Source organism: Lagopus muta, chromosome 2 (genome assembly GCF_023343835.1).
Source record: "Lagopus muta isolate bLagMut1 chromosome 2, bLagMut1 primary, whole genome shotgun sequence".
NCBI lineage: Eukaryota > Metazoa > Chordata > Aves > Galliformes > Phasianidae > Lagopus > Lagopus muta.
The window spans coordinates 69,863,404-69,885,891 of NC_064434.1; the positions used below are offsets into that span (position 1 = coordinate 69,863,404).

At 41.6% G+C, this 22,488-nt stretch overlaps 1 protein-coding gene across 1 annotated transcript; it reads left to right on the forward strand.

The window, feature by feature from the left end:
* Positions 1 to 166: 166 nt before the first annotated feature.
* On the forward strand, positions 167 to 21,860 carry C2H1orf198 (chromosome 2 C1orf198 homolog). The gene is made up of 4 exons (XM_048936245.1): positions 167 to 592; positions 8,860 to 8,910; positions 16,943 to 17,491; positions 19,407 to 21,860. The coding sequence occupies exons 1-4, from the start codon at positions 245 to 247 to the stop codon at positions 19,461 to 19,463; spliced, it is 1,005 nt and encodes a 334-aa protein (XP_048792202.1). The 5' UTR covers positions 167 to 244; the 3' UTR covers positions 19,464 to 21,860.
* Positions 21,861 to 22,488: the final 628 nt, after the last annotated feature.

Genomic DNA, 22,488 nt, shown 5'->3' on the forward strand with positions numbered 1-22,488 from the left:
CCCGGCAGGGAGCGGCCACGAGGGGCAGCGAGGAGGGCGCCGGGCGCCGGGAGGGGCTGCCGCGGGCGCTGGGCGTGCGGGAGGCGGGGAGGGGGCGGCGGCCGCGCTTATAGAGAGCGAGGAGAGGCGGCGTCTGCAGCAGCGGAGCGGGGAAGGGACGGGAGGAGGAGGAGGAGGCGGATCCCGCTCCGCCGTACAGCGCGGCCGGTTCGGTGCGCGCGGGGCCGGCGCCGGCGGGGCGGCCATGGCCTCGATGGCGGCGGCGATCGCCGCCTCCCGCACGGCGGTGATGAACGGCAACCGGCCGCTGGATGAGCGGGAGCGCAAGCGGTTCAGCTACTTCTCCTCGCTCAGCCCCATGGCGCGCAAGATCATGGCGGAGAAGGAGCGGATCCGCGAGCGCTACGGGCCCGAGTGGGAGCGGCTGCCGCCCCGCCAGCAGGACGAGATCATCGACAAGTGCCTGGTGGAACCGCACGTCCAGGCCCGCTACGCCGCGCACCGCGGCACCGCCCGCCCGCCCGCGGCGCCCGCCTCCTACCCCAGCCTGCGCCTCAACACGGGCCAGAAGGTGGTGCGCTTCGGCGACGAGGTACCGAGCGGAGCCGCACCCCGCGCGCGGCGTCCGACCGCGCTGAGTGGGCGCGGCACGTCGGTTCCCTGAGGGGGTCCGCCATGGCCGGGGCCTGCGGGAGGGGAGGGCGAGCGGCGGGGGCGAGCGGGCGGTGGGTCCTGCTGGTCGGCAAACGGGGCTCGGTAGCGTGTCTCGGTTGCGCGGAGGAACCTTGTGGTTCCTGACGACCGGGGGTTGCCCCGGTGATGGATGGAGAGCGTCTGCGAGAGGGCGGGATGTTGCACTGCCTTCGGTGAAACCGTAGAAACAGGAAAGGCAGCGTACTGAGGCGTGCCTGGGAGAAGCAGGAGGGATCCCGGTGTGGGTTTCCTAAAGCAGAGGCTCAGTGAGAGGCCGCTGTCAGCTCTCCCAGAAGTTCTCCCGAGCTGAAGGCGGCGGCACGGAATGTTTACCCCGAGTGAAACCTCTTCCTTTCTGCTCCTAATTTCAGGCTCTGCTAAAAATAAAACATTGAAGACATTCTAGCTGTTGGTATTTTTGACGCCTTAAAGTAAATAAATAAATAAGCGCTGTCTTTCCCATGTTACCTGCCAAGAATAACAAGGGCGTGGAAGGAGTAGATAACAAAAAATATATAGATGTTAGAGCTTCTGAGGGTCCCTTGTCTAGTGGAGAAGGGCGGCAGTCGTTCCAGGAGAACATAAGTGCGAGGGTGCCTGCGTGGAATCATCCCATTGCCAGAGCTCCTGTGAGTGAGGAGATCTGACAGTGCTCCTGACTCCCTCTTTCCATGTGTGAGATTTCCTTTGTTTCATTTTGCTTAGTGTGCTTGTTTTGAGTGGTGGTTTTTTGTTGCTGTTTTTTTTTTAAGCATGATTTCAGAGCCAATATCTTTCATTCTCTTAATTTAATTTCTTAAAGCGACCTGTTGTTAATTAACTTACGTGACTACCACCAGAACAAAACAATCTGCTTCTGTGCTTCTAGCCATCAATCTAGCTTAAATTGAGCAGTGCTTCTTGAAGCTGGCTTGGCAGAATCCCTGCAGTGGGATTTGTACCTGCTTGGCTTTGTGGCAGAAGGCTGCTGCTTTGCTTCCTGTGGCAGAAAGGTTTTATGTAGTCAGTGATACCAGGAGTTCTGTGTGTTTTCTGGTAATAGGCAGTCACTACTGGTAAAAAGGAGTGTTAAAGACACAGACAGAAATCTTATTGTATGAGCAGTCCTTGAAACCTAAACTTGAAGTTATTTTTGAAAGGATTTAGGTGAATGACTGTGGAAACAGTGTGTTCAGCGTTCCTGGTCGCAGACAGCTCTGCTGGGCTTTCTGCTTTGAATTACGTGGATCCAGAAGGGATGAAGGCATGTCGTAGGTGGTTGTGCTGCACCATATGGAAACAATATTTTCTGTTCATCCGAATTACAGCTAGAGCATCCATCTGAAACTTCTGCACGCCATTGTCTTTTTCCTTCTCCTCCAGAATGCAGCTGTAATATAAACAATGTTGTTCTTAGCTGTTGTGCAGCCACTAACCAACAAAAGCATGGTCCATCAAAATACAAATTTTAATTTTGGAAGCATATGCCTCAGCTGACTTCCTCCTTGACTTTCAAGCTGAAGTAATGTAAAATGCTTTTTGAAGAAAAGAGGTTCCACTTGTTTTGGCACTCTGCATTTCCATTTTAATTCTTCTAACTGCACTGTTGAGCCTTGGAGCTTTTCCTGGCACCTGATCTGATAGCTTCCTCTCCCTCTGCTCCCTCTCTGGCATTCAGCCGGATTCTTGGACATCTGCCCTGGCTCACTAATCTCTCCCTCCTTGTCCTGCCATTACAGAGCCACTGCAGCCACTCTTGCCATTTCGGTTCAACTTTCCAGGCTTGCAAATGCTTTACCTACAGAGCTTTGCTACCGTGCTACCTTCAGAACCGGCAGCTTATTGAGCTGTACCGCTGCTGCCTGTGTAAGATGTAGCTGCTCCACTTAGCGCAATCACCTGGCATTATTAGATTGGTCCTGGCATGGATGCTGAGAACAGCCTACATAAGCTCACATACCCCCAAATCTCTAATTGATATTGCAGCCCTTACAGCGTGAGCGTGCTGTCCTGACAGTGTTCTTGTTGATACCTGCTACTTAAGCATCACATTTGCAGCTAGAGAAGCATAGCACAGCTTCCATGTTAGCTGACACTGAAATATGTAGCCATCTACCTGTGCTTACTTAAGCACAGAAAGTTCGTGACTTTTCATGTTCTGTAGAGGACTGGGGAGAAGGCAGAATAAGGATGAATGCTGAACATACTGGTTCACCCATCCAGAGCCCTCACCACTTCCTTTTCACTTCAGTGTGTGTGGCTGTTTTGATAAGCTGGTACAGAGCTTATATTTAGTAGTCTTTCATCTCTGGACAGGTGGTTCTTTCTTTCTCCTCCCACTTTTTTCCCGTGTGTCTTCTAATGCCAAACTGATTTGCTGAACTTTTTGTGCAGGACTGGGAAGCTCTCAAAGCATAAGCACTTCTCAAAACATTTTTCAGAATGTTACCTGCATGGGAAGGCTGTGACAGGAAATAGATGTGCAGTAATAGGACCACAGCATGCTGCAGCCACGATCTGGTCATATCATAGTGCCAGAGTGTTGCAGCACCACGTGTGACTCCTGGCAAATGTCTCGAGTCAGCTGAGTGCCATTAGCCAAGGGCTTTTGGACTCTGCAACCTTCAAGAAGAGTTTTGTGTTTCTTAACAATGCTCCAGGTAGGAGTACAGACAGGGAGAAGAACTCACAGAGCAGTCCTGCAGAGAAAGACTCGGTCCTAGTGGACAAAAAGCCAAACATAAGTCAGCAGTGTGCTCTTGCAGCCTGGAAGGTCAACAGTATCCTGGGCTGCATTACAAGAAAGGGGGCCAGCAGGAATACTCTGCTCTGCCCTTGTGTGCCCCCAGCTGGAATACTGTGTCCAGGCTTGGGGCACCCAGCATAGGAAAGATGTAGAGCTTTTGGAGAAGTCCAGAGGCCCTGAAAATGCTCAGAGAGCTGGAGAACCTCTCCTGTGAAAAAAGGCTGAGAGAATTGGGGTTTTTTTTGAGATATCGAGTATTTGACAGGCAATCACAATAATGAGAATTTTCATTGAATGAAGTACAATGTGATTTAGAAAATATTAAACAGTTTATGTGGAGGAAAGACACGTAAGGGGATTTTTTACCTTCATCCATCATCTTTTGATAGGGAAGCTACCTGAGGGTGGGTACAGTATTTATTTTGCTTTGCATTAAGAACTTTGTTGCCAAGCCAAAGAATTGACTCTTTTGTCTCCTACTTAAAAATGCTTTGAAGCAGCAAATATTTAGTATATCAATAGCTCTAATGTCAGGCCTGTTATAGATTTGTGCTTTTAAAAAATAAGAAAAGCAGTGTGGTTTGGAGCGCAGCTAAACCACAATAACCAGCAAGTCCTGTTCTGACAGTGCTTCTGAAATGCATTTGCCAGCACAGAAACCCATTTGTTGGTAGTTTTGCGATGGCACAGTCACTGTCAGCTGCTCTGAGCAATGCTTCTGTCAGATAGGCTGGTACCTTTCTCCCAGTGGCTTCCTTTTTGAAATTCTGGTGCTGTTTGGCAACAAGCTGCCTACGTGTAGCAGGCATAGTTTGTGATTCTTTGTAATAGAATCTAAGGATTGTATGATTCTATGATTAATATATTCTCTAGCTGGTTCTTGAAGTGAAGTGTGTGACTGGATTTTTGAGTCGCTCTCTCCAACACCTCTTTTTTTTTTTTTTTTTTTTAAACATATGTAATATGTTTTATGAGACTCACTTTCTTACAAATAGGTTGTTGAACAAAAGTTTATTTGACTTCTTTCTGGAAGAAAGCTTTGTTGTGTGGTGAAAACAAAAGCTTATTAGATATGGATCTCTTCTAATCTGTGTTGATAATAAATAGCCTCAAAGCTGTTTTCTATTTTAAGTTTCACTCATCATTTACTTTTGTGAATCTTTAAATTTTTTATGGTTTTCCTTCTGTTTTCTTCAAACGTGCAAGAACTTGTATATTTTAGGGAAAACAAAGTTCTTTTCTCAGGTTTTGTTGGTGACAAACATGAGTCAAGCACATCAGGCAGAAAACAGTTGAACTGTGTTATTCTCCTGCTGCTCCCTTGGTCCTCTTCATGTTCTCTGAGAACCACAAAATTCCCTTCTGTGACAATGGACAGAACTTGGTAACTGTCTGTTTTATCCTACCTTCAGGTACTCTCCAACTAACTGCAGACGTCAATTCCTTGAAACTCTCTGTCTTTGAATCATACGTTAGATTGCTAGATCCAGTGGAAGAGCTCTTGAATGTGGTTCTTCAGATTTACTGGCTCTGAAGTGTGTGGGGATGAGCAGCCTGAGGAGAAAAAGAAAAAAGATGAAAAATCTCCTCCTTTTCTTTCAGGGAACTCCTCCAGGAAAGAAGACGACAAACTCTGTAGCAGGATCTGTTGTGATAGAACAAGAGGAAATAGCTTCAAGCTTAAAGATGGTAGAATTAGTTGAATATAAGGAAAAAGTATTTTACAGTGAGGGTGATGAGGCACTGGAACAGGTTGCCCAGAGATGTGGTGGATCTCTTATCCCTGGAGACTTTCCAAGGCTGGATCAGGCCCTGGGCAATACGATCTAGTTGTGCATGTCCCTGTTCATTGCAGGGGTGTTGGAATAGATTGTCTGAATTCCTCAATTGTTGGAAAAGATTGGGCTTGTTCAGCCTGGAGAAGAGAAGGCTGCGGGGTGACCTAATTGCAGCCTATCAATACCTGAAGGGAACCTACACCCAGGAGGGGAGTAAACTCTTCAAAAGGGCTGACAACAGCAGGACTAGGGGAAATGGTTTTAAGTTGAAGGAGGGAAGATTTAGGTTAGATGTTAGGGGGAAGTTCTTTACTAGGAGAGTGGTTAGGCCCTGGAACGGGCTGCCCAGGGAGGTTGTGGATGCCCTGTCCTTGGACGTGTTTAAGGCCAGGTTGGACGGGGTCCTGGGCAACCTGATCTGAATGTGTATGTTTGGTGGCCCTGCTAGGCAGGGGGGTTGGAACTACATGATCCTTGGGGTCCCTTCCAACCCGGGTGATTCTGTGATTCTGTGATTCTGTAATAGATGGCCTTTAAAGGTCCTTTTCAACTCCAAAGATTCTATGATTCAAGCAAATGTGTACTACTTCCATCTTCTGCAATTACCCAATGAAGTCTTAGATCGTTTCTCTAATAAGAACTTTTTAACAACCAATATCAAAATGCTGTTAACTTGTTTTGGGAGCTTTTTGTCTCTCTAAGCTGGAGATTGACATTGTATGCCAGCAAGTTCAATGGCAGTTGAAAACAACAAATTCTATGAAATGGAAACCTGATGCTCTCCATTCTGTAGGGAATGATTTGCCTTGGTGTATGGCAACCTCAGAGCTTCACTCCGTCTTCCCTGTGCTATTTTCCTGTCATTCCTCAGGCAGCCTTTTATCAGCAGGCCTTACTAGCAGCAGCAGTATCTTTGCTGGGCTGAAGGGTGTGTTTCCTCCTGACGTTGTCTATACTAGTCCCAGATACAGGAGAGTTACGAACTTTCTTGGATCCAGAACGAATGTGATTATGGCTTGCTGCCAACTTCAAAAGTGGTTCATAGCTGTTTTGCATGTTCTGTTAATGTATGATAGTCCTTTACAAGGAATAGCTTAACTTTCTGTGCCCTGTGTGCTACCAGTGCAAGTTTTTCTTTTGCTGTTTTCCACTGGAAATGTCAGATAGTTAATAGTTTATTTAAATCACCTGTACAGATGGCTGACCTGTAACCTGTCTTATGGTTGGGATCTTGTATTAAGTTTTTTATGCCCGGTTCTCCAGCAAGTAATCCTTGTGAGCTATGTGGGACTGTCTCAGCTGCTGTAGCAAATAAGTTAGCAGGAGCCTTCTGACAAGAAGTCACTTAAATCAGCAAGAGCTTCCCTTAAACTCCTGAGGTAAAATCCACTGACAACTCTGCTTACATGCCTGGAGCTTTAAGGCTCTCTGACACCACGTGGGAGTTTGCTGGACTTCGCTTCTGTCTTTTAGTGCTATGGCTGACATCCAGTACTAGTTTGTGCAGACCCTGTGCAGACAGAACTCTAGTCCTGCCTACACTATGTGACTTAATGCAGTGGCTGGGCTCACAGAGGGCGCTTTCCAACCTCTGTTGCCTCCTGAGCTGTGATACCTGTCGTGCTTCCTTCAGAAATGGGGTTCCAACTCTGTCATTTTCAAGTGAAAAGGTGCAGTCTGAAAATGCTTTTGAAATAATCTGACAGCTCACCAGCTTCAAGGCATCCCATCTCATGCCTCGTATGGCATTCCAGTGTGGTCAGCAGCGCCTCACAGTTCAAATACTGATAGAAGTCAAAACAGATAGTAATAACAGACTTTTACTCTGTTTCCCTTAAATGTTAATAAATAGAAGTATCCATTTCCCAGAACAAGAGGTTCTAGTATTACATTTGTGTTCTTAACAATAACTTCCTGTGCTAAGCTACCTTTGGCCAGAATATGTGTTCCAGTAGAGCCCAGGCTTTTCCTTTCAGGTAAAGGAAACCTTTAGGTTGTTTAATTTTCAAAAGTATTTTCATCCATCCAAAATTATTTTCATCCATCCTCACCTTAGATACTTAGGTCTTAGCCAGTAAAGAATTAGTCAGGTGAATCTTGCTTTTATATCCCCATAGAGAATGTGGGATAACTTTCATATATCTCAAACACTTTACTTTTAGAAACTGTACATTTCACAGGTGAGAACCAGTTGGAGACTGACATGTTTTCATGTTAAGGAGTTGGATAGACATTTCTAATTGTAATTTTCATAGCTATTGGTCAGTAGAATTTCGCTAGAGTGAAATTAGAGATGGCAGAGCAAGAGAATGCTGTCAGATGTCTTTGAGAAATGCATTTCCATAAAGACAAAGATCAAAAATATGAAAAAAAGGGCAGTCATGTAAGACAGAGGATTCCTATGCAGTAGTTAGCTTAAATCATATTTCAGTTCTGTTATTACTTTAGAAGCAAAAGTCTGATGCAAGCACTTCAGGTCATCTCTTTCTTAATGCATAGTTTCTCCGGGCCTTTACCCATCCATCCATGCATCCATCCACCAGTCATTCCTACTCCTGTTCTTCCTCTGACTTACTGTGGTGGCAAAGCAACATTATACTTGGTATAGAGGGTGCAACTCATTACCAGCATGAGTTGGTAAAATGTAAAAATAAGAGCATCCAAGGTAAAAATAAGAACTAGAAGTGCAGTGATTTTATTGCAGGTTGTGAAGAGACATGAACAACAGAATTGATTTATTTATTTGTCACCCCTTCTTTCTCAGTGTGGATTGTATTCTGGAGGCCACGCTGTGCATGAAGAGATTACCTAAATTTCTCATTGGGATTATTTTCTTTTTTTTTTTTCCATTATTGATACTGGCCTTTCGCTAGTCATGAAGGTGAAATGTAGTAATAGTTGAAAACTATTTGAAACTATATAAAACTAGTTGAAAACTGAGCGAGTTCACTCAGAACACGACCGTGCACAGCAGTTGATATATTGTGAACCATTCTTTCTGCATGACATATGACCAGAGCCTCTGATAGTTGTGAAACCTCGCAACGCTGTTGCAGCGCCTACTACACACCGCATTCCCAGAATGGTACTGCTTGGATTCAGATTGGGATTTTAGTCTTGCATAAACAGCACCAAATACTTATTTCAGGCTGATCATCCTCAGAGTGCATAGTGCTGAGTCTTGTTGGGGCTGGATCCAGCTGTGGCTTGTGCTGATGGATATGCAGCCTTTTTGCTGCCTGGTTGCACACATGCTCTTCAGCCTGTGGGGCGGAAGAAATGGAACTTTATTTCCCTAAGGCCCCAGCTCCTCTGGTTATATTCTTGTGTGTTGCTACCAGCTACCAAGCAGTGTGTGTAGTAGAAAACTGGAGATTTTAAAGCAATTTGCAGAGCAATTTCAAAAAGTTTAGGCCAAGTTAAATCTTTATATACCTTATAGGTTAAATAGGAATACTATTTGGTAATCCTTCCCTCAAAGAACTTGCTTTCAGTCAGTCTTAATATGTAATCAGTTATATGTGGAAGTAGAGCTCTTGTTTTTTAGCTACTTTTTTGATAGTGGTTATACTTCCAGCAGTGCAACTTAATGTTATCTGAATGATACTCTAAGCAGGTAAAGTTGCCCTTCTGATTTTTAATCATTCTTGAATTTTATTTCAGGATATAACTTGGCAAGATGAGCACTCAGCTCCATTCTCCTGGGAAACGAAGGTAAATATGAGTCACTTTTACTTAAAATGTTGGTTTGTCATTTGATGCTGCTGTTCCTTCTGCTTTTCTATTATATTTTGACACTTGATGGGCAGTGTTGCCTTTGTTCTATGAGAGCTGTGTACAGTGACCATACTGCAAATGAAACAGAACTGGTATACTTTGGTTTACATCAACAGAAACACCAAGTGTGCTTTGTGAACCAACGCTCGTACTTCAAGTGTGGGTGTATGACGAGCATGCTCATTTAATCATATTTCAGACTTTTTGTTTTCTGGATTTATCTGCCAGAGAAAGCTGCTTTTCACCCACTTTTGTTGGTTTTTTTTTTTTTGCCCTTGAACTATGTAGATATCATGCATGAGCTTATGGATATAATCTTAGCCTAATGCAGAGTAATTATCTGGAAATGCCAGTGGATACTAAATTAATCCAGCTGACCTAACCCTATAGTTGTTGTCAGCCTTCCTTGCTCAAGGTCACTGCCTCTAACTAGCAGCCCATCTGTGCTCAGCAGATGTAGATTAACCTATAACTTGATGTGGCTCCTGGATCCCTGCAGCATACAGTGCTGCAGTTTAGCAGAAAGCGTTGTGGATCTTCTCTTACCTTAAAACTCTGTTATAAGCTATGGTGTTCAGGAGGATTTTTGGCAGCAGGATCCAGCTAGCTCAGTCATGCCCTCCTGTCTTTCAGGGCCCTTGGAAAAAGAAGCCACTGACTTTTAGGATAATACTAGAAAGGCTTGTAGTGTGAGTGCACTTGGATGGAGCTGATACTCATTGACCGTAAGGTGAAATAAATTGTATATTGGGGACATTTATGTTGTCTCTCCCATTATTTTTTGATACAAACCCAAAAACTCAGTCTTAGGACCATGTCAGCTGTCATCATATTTTGAAGCTCTGTCTCAATAAAATTTTATAACTTCTGAATATTTTAACTTCCTGGAGATGGTGCTGCCTATAATATGCTGACCAGTGATCCGTGATGATCTGCAGTCAGATGGCTTTCCTCTTTAATGGGCAGTTGTCTTTTAAGTGCTTTTGCATGGCTAATCAAGTATTTTTTTTTAACCCAAGCAATGGCTTTTCCTTTGCTGCTTAAGACACTTTGTGCTGTCCCTCTGGTGTCTCAGAATAAAGGTCTTCAGTGGTCCAGGTTCATGCTATTCTGTAACGTGTGGAGAATTGCAGGATGATATGGAAACACTCCTGTGACTGCTGAAGAAAAGTGAAACAGGGGAAGTTGCATTAGGAATTTGTCTCAGCTAATCAAACTGTGCTTCTGATTCCCCCTCCTTCCTAGCTGTGCTTCAGCTGCAGGATGAAAAGCTGAATGACATTTTTCCTCGAGCAAAACTCTAGGGAATCCATTTTGTCCCACTTCATGGCATGCGGGTTGGTTGCTTTGTGTGGGTTCTTCCTTTTGTTTTCTTCCCAGTGCCTCATCATTTTGTGTCAGCCTTCCAGCCCAGCCCTTCAGCTGCTGAGTCGTCTAGTTCTAAAGGCCGATGTCTTGCTTCATGCTTACTCTTTGATCTCTTCCCTAACCAGTACTTCAACAAGAAAATGTTGGAATGCAATTTCTCCATGAGTAACTGGCTGAATAGAAAATACCCTTGCCCAATCAGTCCAGCCTGGGGAAACAGTGAAGAAACCTGAATGGGCCATTTAATAAGGTTGCAATGTTGTAAAGCATGTTTGGTGTCTTGTGTGCCACATCTGTTCCCACTCTTATTTTAGGCTATCAGGCTCTTTCCGTTTCATTAGCTCTCCCTCACGGGGGGCTATTCTTTCTGTACCTTTTTTTTTCCTTACCTCCTGTTCATGAAGAGTTTTTTGTTTCCTTTTGTGTTGTTTTGGTGTTGTTTTTGGTTTTTTTTTTTTACATATCAGTGCTGTTACAACAGAGTACCTTCATTCTTCTGTAGCTTTGTATGAATACATACAAATTTTTGTTCTCCAGCTTCTCTTCTGTCAATGTTTTGGCATACCTGTAGAAGAAAAATGTGACAGCCGACCTCTGCAGAGAAGGAGGAAGTAGAGATTTAAATCAGTAAAGCCAATAGGCTTTTTCTTCTATTTTAACACTGTAAGAAAAAGTACGAAATAGCAAAATCAGTAGTTGTTTGTAGGACACCATTTTTGGACAACTGAGGAGGTGGAGGGAACAGCAGAGAAATGGCAAGGTTGTGTTTTCTGCAAGTTGGAAGTGTTGCAGTGGTGACAATATTGCTTCCAGCTGATTAGGCACGGACACATTTTTCTTACAGTAGCTGATGGAATGAATCCCCTGATTTCATGGCTGTTACACTTACCATTAAAATACTGTAATAAATTGCTTTCATTTTGAACAGAATGTAGTAGAAGGATTTGATAACTTCCCTTCTGTCAGAAGTAAATTTTCTGTGTTCTCATTTTAAACACAAGTATGAGATAAGGGTTAAGTTGCTCATAACGTGTCAAATATTCCCATGAATGTTTCCGCCATTGAAGCTGCAAACAAAGCAGGAAGACGATGTAAATGTTTGAGCTAGCAGTTAGGCATCATTTGAATGATCTAATGTTTTTAGTGGAAAACCATAGCACTTCTCAGAAGGATAATTACTGGAGAAGGAACACGTTCTCATGGCACTGCAAATAAACTGACATTTTAGAATGAGAGGCTGACTTGGATGGAGTGATTTGGTTCATGGGTGGAGCCCTTATGAATAACACAGGAAATGTGGGTTACTCTTTTTTTAAGTGGGGCCAAAGCCAGGTTTGTGAATTTAGGGCATTCTATTTATGGCTAAAGGTTTAAGTGTGTTGAAAGCTGACATTTTGGCTGAGTTTAGCCTTTGAGGTTTCTTGGTCTGTTTGATGTAAAAATTGAGTGAAACAGCACGGATTTCAAGATATAAATGGAAAACAGGAATCATGCCTGGTTTTGGAAATAAAATTTTGTTTTGTTTCTAATGAATGTAATAGTGAGCAGAATATATAATTTGCCTGCCACCTTGGTTAACTCATTGAATGCACAGAGCAGCACGGGGACAAATTGGAACCTATTTCTAAATCATACTGCTAACTAAAATAACTTTAATTCCAGATATTTAAAACAAACACTCGCACATCAAAAAAACCTGTTGGTCTTGCTACAGCTAGAATAGCTGTGAAGGCAGCTTTAGAGAGTCCTTTCTGTAGGGGTTCACTTATTCCTCCTTCAGCTCTCCTCTGTGCTACTTTTTACGCTACTTATAAAAAAAAAAACAAAAAACCAAACATAATATGCAAACTGTTTCCTGTATTGAAGGGCTAAAACTAAAAGACAGTCTTCAATATCCTGATTTGTGCAACTCCTATGTGTTGGGTTTTTTTTTTTTTTCTTTAAAAGGAAAAAAAAAAAGTATCAGGAAAGGATTTGTTTTCCCCTCCTTCCATTATAGCCTGATATTAGAACCGTTTTTTCATCTTATAATTATTGATTTGGCATAAGTGGCAATACTTTATTGGAAGGAAAGAAGAGGGATGTCTGAGATTTTGGCTTTTTTCTTCCCCTTTTCGGTCTAGATTACAGAGATTTAAAAATCAGTGCCGTAAGACTACTGCTGAATATTAGTTCTCCTGTGATAATAGGAGCTGTGTTCAAGATTTGTTTTAATCTGATGGCCTGGTGTTGTTGGCTAAGGATTCAGTTACCTGCATCAATCTTTGGACAGCTGCTTTTGAGCGTAAAACCAGGCACATGCCAAACACTGATACAGTGAGTTTGCTCAGACTCAGCAGTAGAGGAGACAAACTTGTGGCCAGAGCCAGACTACCGTTCATATCACCAAATAGTAGATAATGAAATTTCCTCTGAAGCTACACGCTGTGCCTCTTTCATGTTATCTTTTGGTATGCGCTAAAATTACACAGACTGTTTTTGTATGCTCTATTTTTACCATTGTGATTGGTCTCTGCTGACCTAAGGATCTCTTTCTGAAAGGGTCCTGAAAAGATCCTGAAAACGCCCACAGGAAACAAAGGAAAAAATGGCAACAAGTTTGTGCCCATGTTTATTCTGATTCTGTCCGTTCAGCAAACCAAAGTCATTTTCTAAATCCTTCTCAACTTGGCTTTCTTATCTCTGCATATATATCAAGCTTTGCTTTAAACAAGTTGCTTTTGACAGTGTTTCTGCAGTCTTTGTCTCAACAATTTAGATTTTTCAGGCTGCCAAGCAAAACAATTTGTTTTGGCTGTGTTTGCATGTCTGTTGAGTAAAATACTACACATTCCTGATGAGTGAATAAGATGCTTAAAAAAAATAGTTCCTGAGTTTTTGTGGTCATTTGTTTTTAAGATAGATTTACGACTTCAAACCCGATTCCATTAATCCTTAGGCCCTTAAAGTGTGTGCTGCCTGTCTTATAGAATACATTGTTTCCCATGAGCACCTACAGATAGGAGTATGATTTGGTAGGTTATCTCTGCCTGTAAGGTCTAAATAAATTGAATGGATCAAAGTGATAAATATCCTAATATGGCCTTTTTAAAAAAAGAGGGAGACATAGCTTCCTAAAAACTTCAGTTTTGCCTATTTTTTCTCTTTTATCTGTTGGGCAGAAAAGTGATCCGAGATGTGGGCATCCCTTGCTCTAACCCTCGCAAAGGAATTTGATAACATAGAAATTGCATTTTAGCTTTCTACATTGAGGGCTTCTCACATGGCCCTTCTCTGTCTCCATATGAATTTATCTGCTGCTCTGGTTTGTGATTTTTTGTTTTTTTTAGCGTTATATTCCACTTTTGTGACTTTTGATAGAAGATCAAAATATGTGAAGATATCACATATTAATCACTTTCTTTCCTCAGCAACATTTTTCAGAGCTTCAGACACCTTAAATAACCTTTAAAGTCAAATAGAAGCAAGAAGTGCTTCAAGAAAAATAGGCCTGCAACTTGTCCACAGAAATTCCTGGGAAGCAGAATTGTACTTCTGACCATTTGGGGCTGTTCTTAGAGAATGCCCAAGCTCCGTGCTTTCAGAATGTATTGGTGTGGTCTCTTCTTGTTGTAAAGACAGAGAGGAACTCTTGAAGAAGTGTTTTCAATCAGATTTTTCCATGTGAAGCATCACGTTATGATCTGCTTCATCTCCAGAGTATATCTTGATGCACATATGCAAACCTAAACATTGGGTGGGTTTTCCTTGTAAAGTTGAAAGGTGTGGTCACCCTCAGCAGTGCACTGAATGGAGTTTTAGAGACTGACCAAGAAAGGTGAGCTTAGCTCTTCTGTATTTCAAAGCTAGATAAACTAGATTAAGCTTAAATTAGACAGGGCATCTATAGAGTGAGCTGATTTAATCAATATTCAGAAACTTTCTTTACCACTTAAAAGGTGAAAATGTCCAAGAATTGAGAGCAAACTTTAAAGAGTTGCATCCAAACTGAGGAGCTGGTGTTTTTCCTTCTCAAATCAAGATTCTAGTTTTTGTTAGATTTTAATCTCAACACTTCAGCTACTCAAATTGTAGTCTTGTTTTGGTACGTTATTCCCCAGGATCATTTGGGCGTCAGGACTGCTTCATTCACAGCCCTATGAAAATACAAAAATGTGTGCAACTCCTTTCCCTGCCCCATGTTCTCCATTGTAAAAGGACAAAGACTGTGTCCTCTCTGGGTTGGAAAGGTTAAAAGTGTCTGAAGTTCTGTAGGTCACGCTCTTCCCAGCACCAGCAGGAGCCTGCTCCTTCCAAACCAGAGCTCTAGGTTGACATTTGGGCCTTTCTGAAAGAAAATGAAATGTGACCACAGGAAGTGGCTTTTGGTCCACAACATAAGAATTTTTAAGGAAACCTGGCATTATTTTGTGTGTCTTGGTGCTACGGAAACGTGAAGTCATCTTCTTTCTTCTTTCTAATTTTCTCCAGCTTCTCTTCTGTCAATGTTTTGGCCAGATTTTGTTTCCAGCATCTATCTAGAGGAAACAGGGCTGGGATGGCCTCTCTCTGCTCTGGGCACTGACCCTCTTTCTCGCTTGAACTGAGGTAGGAAAGGATCATTTTACTGAAAGTGCTCCTGCAATGGCCTTTTACCAGTGTCATCTCTAGTGTAAGCTCTGGAGCAGGCTGAGAAGAAAGGATACTGCAGAAGGATAGGAAATAGCCCTGGTTCAAGTACCTTCTCATGCAGGAATTAAGTTTTCCAATGTGCAATAAAAACAAAGCCAGATTATCTTTTTCCCTTTGGATATTAGGGAAATGCGTGTTCACTTTATATTGTGGCTTGAGGATTTTTTAAGGTGGGATTTTGTCATTTTTGAAGTCTTAAAGCATCTTAATTTCAGGATGGTAAATCTCTATTCAATAGTATTGTCAAGTGAGCTTAGGGGAACAAATCCTATAAATTAATACAGAGAACAGCAGTCACTGAATAATCCTCAACACCGTTGTGTTTACTCAAAATTCATCAAGTGGAAAATTGGGTTTAAAATAAAAATAAAGCAGTGTGTTTAATATCCTTCATTATCTGGTGACACAGCATATTCTTAATGGAAACACGCAATCTAATGCTTCCCTGCCTATAATTTCAGAAAGATACCTAATATTATATAATTCCTTAGAAAGTACAGATGTTGATTCATGAATCAATTATGTGTAGCCAGCTGCTGGCCAGTCCAAAACAAATTGGTCACGTAAGCCAAAACAAATCTGGATTTTAAATAATCAGAGGCTGTGTTAACATTTGCATTTTGATGAGAAATACTGAATGTGAAATATGAGGTGTGCAAATCCTAAATCTGGAGTCCCTTTGAACTGAACGTGTACAATAGCACAGAACTTGACATCAAAGACTGCTATTAAAAACAGCATGCAATTTGGACTTTTTTTAACATTAATTCTACAGATGCTGTTGCAGTTTGGTTCAGGAAGGTCCCAAAATGAGGTAGAATTGGAAAAACTTAGCAAATTAGTAATGGACTTCAGATGTATCAACAGCTTATGGCAAAATCTACTGTTTGAAATGTCCTGTACGCTTTTTGCAAACTAGTCAAGTCTGTAACAAGAGTGTAGCAGTAGCTGAAAATGCACTGGTTTTTGTTTGGTTTTTTTTCCATCATGTTCCATATACAGTAACACCTGAATGTTCCTTAGAAGGAACTAAGGCTTAACTTTTACTGGCCTAAAGACTATAAAGCTGGCAGCCAAGAGTGCTGAAGTGGTGGTAAGCAAAATGAACGTTTCGTTGCACTGTTCACCCTTGGGTGGCTTTTGCAGGATCTGTTTCACGCCTTAGCTACGGTCTTCATTGACTCAGTGTGATTTCTCACAAATGAGTGCAGCTATCCTAATTGCAAGTAAAACCAAAACACAGCTCTGGGGTGAGTGTTGAACAGGCCCTGCTGGAGTTGTTTCTTACTCCAGAGTGGCATTAGAATTGCAAAACTACTGATTTACACATACTCATTACATCTAGTACTCTGTCTTGGAAGTAGATGGAATTAAAACATATTGCCAACTGTATCGAAGACTATACTGGAAGACTGCCTTTTCAGCATGTTGTGCTTTCATTTGCTTAATCTTCTTGTGTAAAACACGTATAGCTTTCAGAAAGCATCCACATCTATTCTAATGTTTTAGTGCTGTTCTGAGGGATGTGGTCTAGTGGGAAATATTGGTGATAGGTGGACGGTTGGACTGAATGATCTCAGAGGTCTTCTCCAACCTTGGTGATTCTATGATTGTATAAGCTATCTTGGATGGGACTTGGATGGTAACTCAAATCATATTTTCAACCACATTCATATAATCAATCTGTTTTCCTTCTGACTCCTTTTCAGCAGGTCTGGGACTTTTACATGTGCCTGCATTGCAGACTTTTGTTAATAATTTTAGACATTTATGGAAAAAATGAATGGCTTTTCTGTGATATCTGCTGCATGAGAATTGCCTAGATATTGGTAAAAATATTATCTATATGCATCAAGCTGAGAATTTCATTACCGTGTCTTTGTGAAGGGCTCTGAAATACTTTTTTTTTCTTTCCTTTATTCCCGAACAGAGTCAGATGGAGTTCAGCATTGCATCTCTGTCCATACAAGAACAGAGTGGTGCCCAGTCACAAAATGAACAGAGGCAACCACTTAAAGCAGCACCTGGTGTCCAAGTCCCTAAATCTTCTCAGGCTAAGACCCCTGGCTCTGATGGGTTAATAGCACCCAGAAAGGATGAGGAGTCCTCTTTCTGGAAGATAAATGCAGAACGCTCCAAGTTTGAAGGAGACAAGTCTGAGTTCCAGTCCTTGACCCCCAGCCAGATCAAGTCCATGGAGAAAGGAGAGAAACCCCTTCCCTCTTTTTACAGACAAGAGTCTGCTCCAAAGGAGGTGGCAAAAGCTGACAAGTCCAGCGTAACTAAACCTGAGAAGTCTGTTACCCCCAATCTACCTTCTGTATCTCTTGAATGGGAGAAACCTCGACCCACTCAACTCCCTTCTAGTTCTCTAGATGATTTCTTTCTTCATGACCCACCACAGGACCTGGCATCTTCTAGGACAAACAAGGAAGATACTGATGGTACTATACTTACAGATCCACAAAAGCCTGGACAGGTAAAGACTTCTGTATCCATTTTCCTTGAGTGTAAAAACCATATAACATATTAAAATATGACAAAGTCATTCTGAAAGATTAGAAATGAAGTATTAAAACGTAGATAAGCTTGTTGTCTTTTTATCCTGCAAATTTAGGGAAGTCTATTTAACCAGTGTGTCAACTGCTGCTGTTTGTTTCAATATAGTATTTTTTAATGTAGTAAAGTTCATAGGATAAGGGCGTCATTTCAATATAACAACTAAAACACTGACATGGCATCCATTGGCTGACTTGAGAGCAAGCTACCTACATTTAGGGTAGGGAGCTTACTATATGAAATTAAAAAACTTTTTTTTTTCTTGAAACAGCTGAATGCTTCTTATAAAAAGCTTAACTTGAATAGTAGGAAAATTAAAATCTAGGATTCTTTCTTGGTATACAGAGCATAACAGTGAATGGTGAGCTTGTTTCTCAGCTGTTCAAAGCCCAGCAGCCGTGTCGCAGTGTTTTGTCCCAGGCAGCTGGACAGCTTTAAATGTATTTTCTCTTAAAGTCCAAAATGGAAATGGAATGAGCTCCCAGAATAGCCTTCTGAATGTGGCTTTTTTTTTTTTTCTTAAAGAAAAACAAATAACAACAAAAAAGAACCCTAGGCAGCTCAATAACCCGATGGATCTATTTAAAAAGCAGATGCTGATCTGTGAGAAAAGAAAAGGAAAGGAACAACAGGATATGACGTGGTGAGGGAAAGAGAAGAAAGAGACACAAAGCCTAAAAGCTGTGAAGAACTGTTCTTGAAACAAAGCCATGCAGTTCTGTTTGAAATGCAGCACTGCACTCAAGCCTAATGTATTACTGTACACCTTAAGCATGTCACAAAGCTTTCTCTTACCACTGGTTTTCACACTGGTGATTGTTTAAATTCCAAACAAGATGATGTAAGGTCAGAAAGATGCAGGCTGAGGTAAATGCTTGAAAGTGAAGAGAGTGGCAGTATTTGAGAGAACTTTACTTAAGCCACATCGGTGCTTGGAGTGCCACATTTACTTTAGGTTTTAGTGGGTTTTTTTTCCCAAAGTGAAAACATTCTTCTTGAGCTGTTCTACTACAAATTGTGACTGCAGTAGTTCTTTAATTTTAGATAAAAACGGTGTCATGATTTCCTACATCATAATGGTTTGTTCAGTATTAATTCCTTGGAATGTTTTCTGGCTCACTGGAGTGGTTTGAAAAGCTTGGTTTTTCTATCCATGCAGAAGCAAACCTGCCATATCAGAAAGTGAGAAGACAGGGTTGCATGAAAGAATTTTCTTCGCTCCCTCTTTCTGGATTCTTTCCCCAGAACAGGGAAGAGACTGCAGAAAGAGGAAATGAAGAAAAGTCACACTGTAGGAATAGAGACTCTAGAGACTCACGTGTCTCCTCAACAGTCTTCCTGAACACTGAAATCACTGCATATGTCACAGCTGACAGTGCAGTAATGCAGGAGCAGCATGTTCTTGATAGCCAAGTAAAATGGCTTGTCAACAGAGTCTAAAGCACATACTTTTCTAAAAACAACTGGCTGTCACTGCAACAGGCAATCCATTTGGATGAGTAATGCCTGTGTTGTTGGCTTTTGGTTTTTTTCATTCTCTGCAGTGCTCACCCTACTCTGAAAGTTGATCTTTATGAGTTTTTTTCCATGGGCACAAAATTACCTTTTGCCTGCAGATCGGTAGGATTATTTGCTTCCTTGGAGTTGCATTTTTGTTCTTGTTTGTCTTCGTGTCTGGTATTATTTAGTGTAGATTCTTAGGCATCCTAAGCAAGATGAAGGACTTGAAATACTGGCAGACAACAGTTTAAAGTTTCTTTTGTAGATAAGCAGTCAAGTACTGGGCTTGTAATTCCATAATTAATAGTCACATCTTTTCTTTTTTCCTCTTGCAGACTAGTACAAGCAATGTTATCTTGAAGACTGGCTTTGATTTTCTAGACAACTGGTAAAAGGTGCATCAAAATAGTCCGAACCAATTTTGGGGAAGGAGTGAGACATCTTTCTCTTCATGTGTTAATTTACTAGTATTTGTGTCTTTTTCTAGAAGTAACTTTCAAATTCTTAAATGTTGCCTTTGTATAAACTTTTGTAATACCAGATGCATTTTTGGTTTTTAAACAGTGTTAGATGTGTGGTTTCATTTTGATTTATTTTTAAAATCTGTTAAATTTTTAGTAGCTACTGTTTTGAGAGGATGGGAGAAGTTACCAAACAGATGTTAAAGGAAAACAAATGAGTGTCTGTGCATCTGAGAAGTGGAACCTAAGGGAGCAGGTTGTTATTTTCAATTGAAACCTTGCTAGCATGGCCTGTAAGTAATAGCATAGCACATGCAGTGGTTCCAAAAAATAAACCAAATGATTCTGTACTTCAGATAACTAGCAAAAGCAGTATGAAAAATAAGCATACAGAGTGCGTTGATTTCTGTATCTCATGTAGTCTGGAAGTAACTTTTGTATTACTTATTTGAAAATACTTTTCTTTTGAAGAGGGCAGAGGTATTGCCAAAATGATGGATCCAAAGAAGCACTTCTTCTACCCTATAAATCTGCTAAAATAACCAGAAGAGTGTTAGAGAAATGTCCTGAGGAAAGAATTGATGTTTCTGATCTTTGGATTAAAGACTTGAATTGGGGAAGGGAAATAGGACAACACCTTATGAATGGGAGAAACAGTCTTCAGGGAATACAAGCCTAACGATTCACTGCCTCCTTGTTAGAGCATAACTCTTCTTAACAGTGGTGCTGGAAGCACAGCACTGGTAATTGCTGCAGTGTGAATTACCTTTGTGTCAGGAAACCACTATGTTTATGGGAGGTCCTAGCAGTATGAGGCTTCTTTGTATTTATAAGCAACTTACAGTCTCAGAGACTTACAAACTTTGGTGCTTTTTCCTCCTGGTGGGTATTTTCTCTCTTCAGCATTCAACATCTGGGTTACATTTATTCCCAAGATGCAAAGTAGCATCTCAAGGTGGCCCTCAGCAGTTCTGCGTTCGAATGATCTTTGGTGTTTTAAATGTAGAGAACAAGGTTAGCTGTCATTTGAGTCTGTTGTCTCCGAAATGCAGCATGATTTACACACTGACTCTCACTGTGTTTACCTCACCTTGAAGCCTTAATTCCCCCAACGCACAACCAGTGGGTGGTCTGCTCCAATGCCAAAGGTCTGACCTTCCCTTTACCTCAGCAGTCGTCCCGTAGCGTTTGTTTGGGGTAGAAGGCAAAGCATGGGACTCTGATGGCTCTTGTAGGTCCCTGCCAAATCTGTAAGAAGGTCGCCATCTCCTAGACCTTGACGGTGCTGGGCTTCTCATGGATTAGCATTTGGTTAAATGCCAGAGGCAGTGACATGCACAGAACTGGCTGCTGCAGGGTTTTCTTCTGCCTACTCCAAGTCTGTTACAGGAAGCGTTTGAAATGTACTGGAGGAGTCCTTGCCTCTAATGGCTGTACTGCCTGCTCCGAACAAGCATTGTGTGCTGATAGAGCATTAAAACTTACTTGCTGATCAAGGAAAATGCTGTAAGCTGCCCTCTGAAAAACAGAGCCCCAAACCTCCAGCTTTTCTAGAGTTTTCTTAAAAGGTTTCTTAGCTAAAGGGGCAGATTGCCACAGAGTATAAGCCATTGCATAGCCTTATGTATAGAATTCAGAGGCTTCTAAATATCCCTCCTGAGATGCACACGTTCCCTAATTCACAGATATTGTCTCTGCATTCAGCAGTTCACAAAATACTAGAATTGTTTCTGTTGGCCTAGGCTTTACAGCTTGCTTTTTCTTAGCTGTCTGTTTTTAGGATTTCTTACAAGTAATCTTACAAGCATTAATATAGCTTAGAACAACTTCAGCAAAAAAACATTTAGGTGTGTAATTAGTGCTGACTTACACCTCCTGTTCAAAGCTGACAAACACTAACCCTAGGTGTTACTCCTTTCATTGACTCCAATTTTCTATGCATTTAGCTGCTGAAAAGTTTCAAATCCAATGTTAAGATGTGTATTCTAATCTTACTTACAAATGGGCAGATCTTAAAGCAAACTCTCATACTGTTGAGGGGTGTTATTTCATATCTCTGCTAACTGCATTGAAACTTCTTAAAGCAAAACCTGGGCCGTCTGTCTCCTCCATTGGCTAACACTACCTTGATACACATTGGGACCAGCTGGTAGAACATGCTGCAGAACTTTATACTTACCCTGGTAGCTCTTTCCTGTGCTTTGACAAGAGTTGATGCTCCTTCTTTCTTTCATATGTTTTTATTAAACATTCTTACAAAAAAAATGTACTTGGTCACATTTTATATTAACAATGTTTTAATAAATTCACTTTAAATAGAACATTCAAGGCTTTTGTACTAGTTTGTGCTTTGTCCCTTACGCCCTTGCTTCGTCAGTGCCATTTGAGTTTTTTGTTCATATTGAATTTGCCTGAAAGGCAGCGAAGAACAGTCTGGTCTAGAATTTAGAAATGGAGTTCTTCAGATCAGAGGGAAAAAAAAAAAAAAATCAATTCTCCACACTGCAGCTGGATTTCAAACTGAGAGTGAGGCTGTTTGGGGAAGTTTCCGTGCTTTGTTGCTTTGTCTGACAGGTGGGGACAGGAGAGGACTTGAGGCTTCTGTGAAGACTTCACTGTAATGGACTTGAAATGTAACGCACATATCGGTATCAGGAGCAATATTGCAGGAGGATTCTGAGAGCCATGCTTAGTGCAAATGACCAGAACTAGCAGTGACAAAGTTTGACACAATTATGCTCGCTGTGGATGGCTACCTACAGGTTTTAAAAGCAAGTCACAAGAAGATGCTGGCAGAGGCCACTGCATAGTCTCGCTTTGTGCTTTCTGTCCAACACTTGAAAGCTTGCTGCACAAGAGAATCAAACTTACTGCTGCAAGCATGTTTCTTTTTCTGCATACCCACATCTGCTCTTTTCTAAAAATGTATTTTGAAAAGCAGCTCAGATTTGTTTGA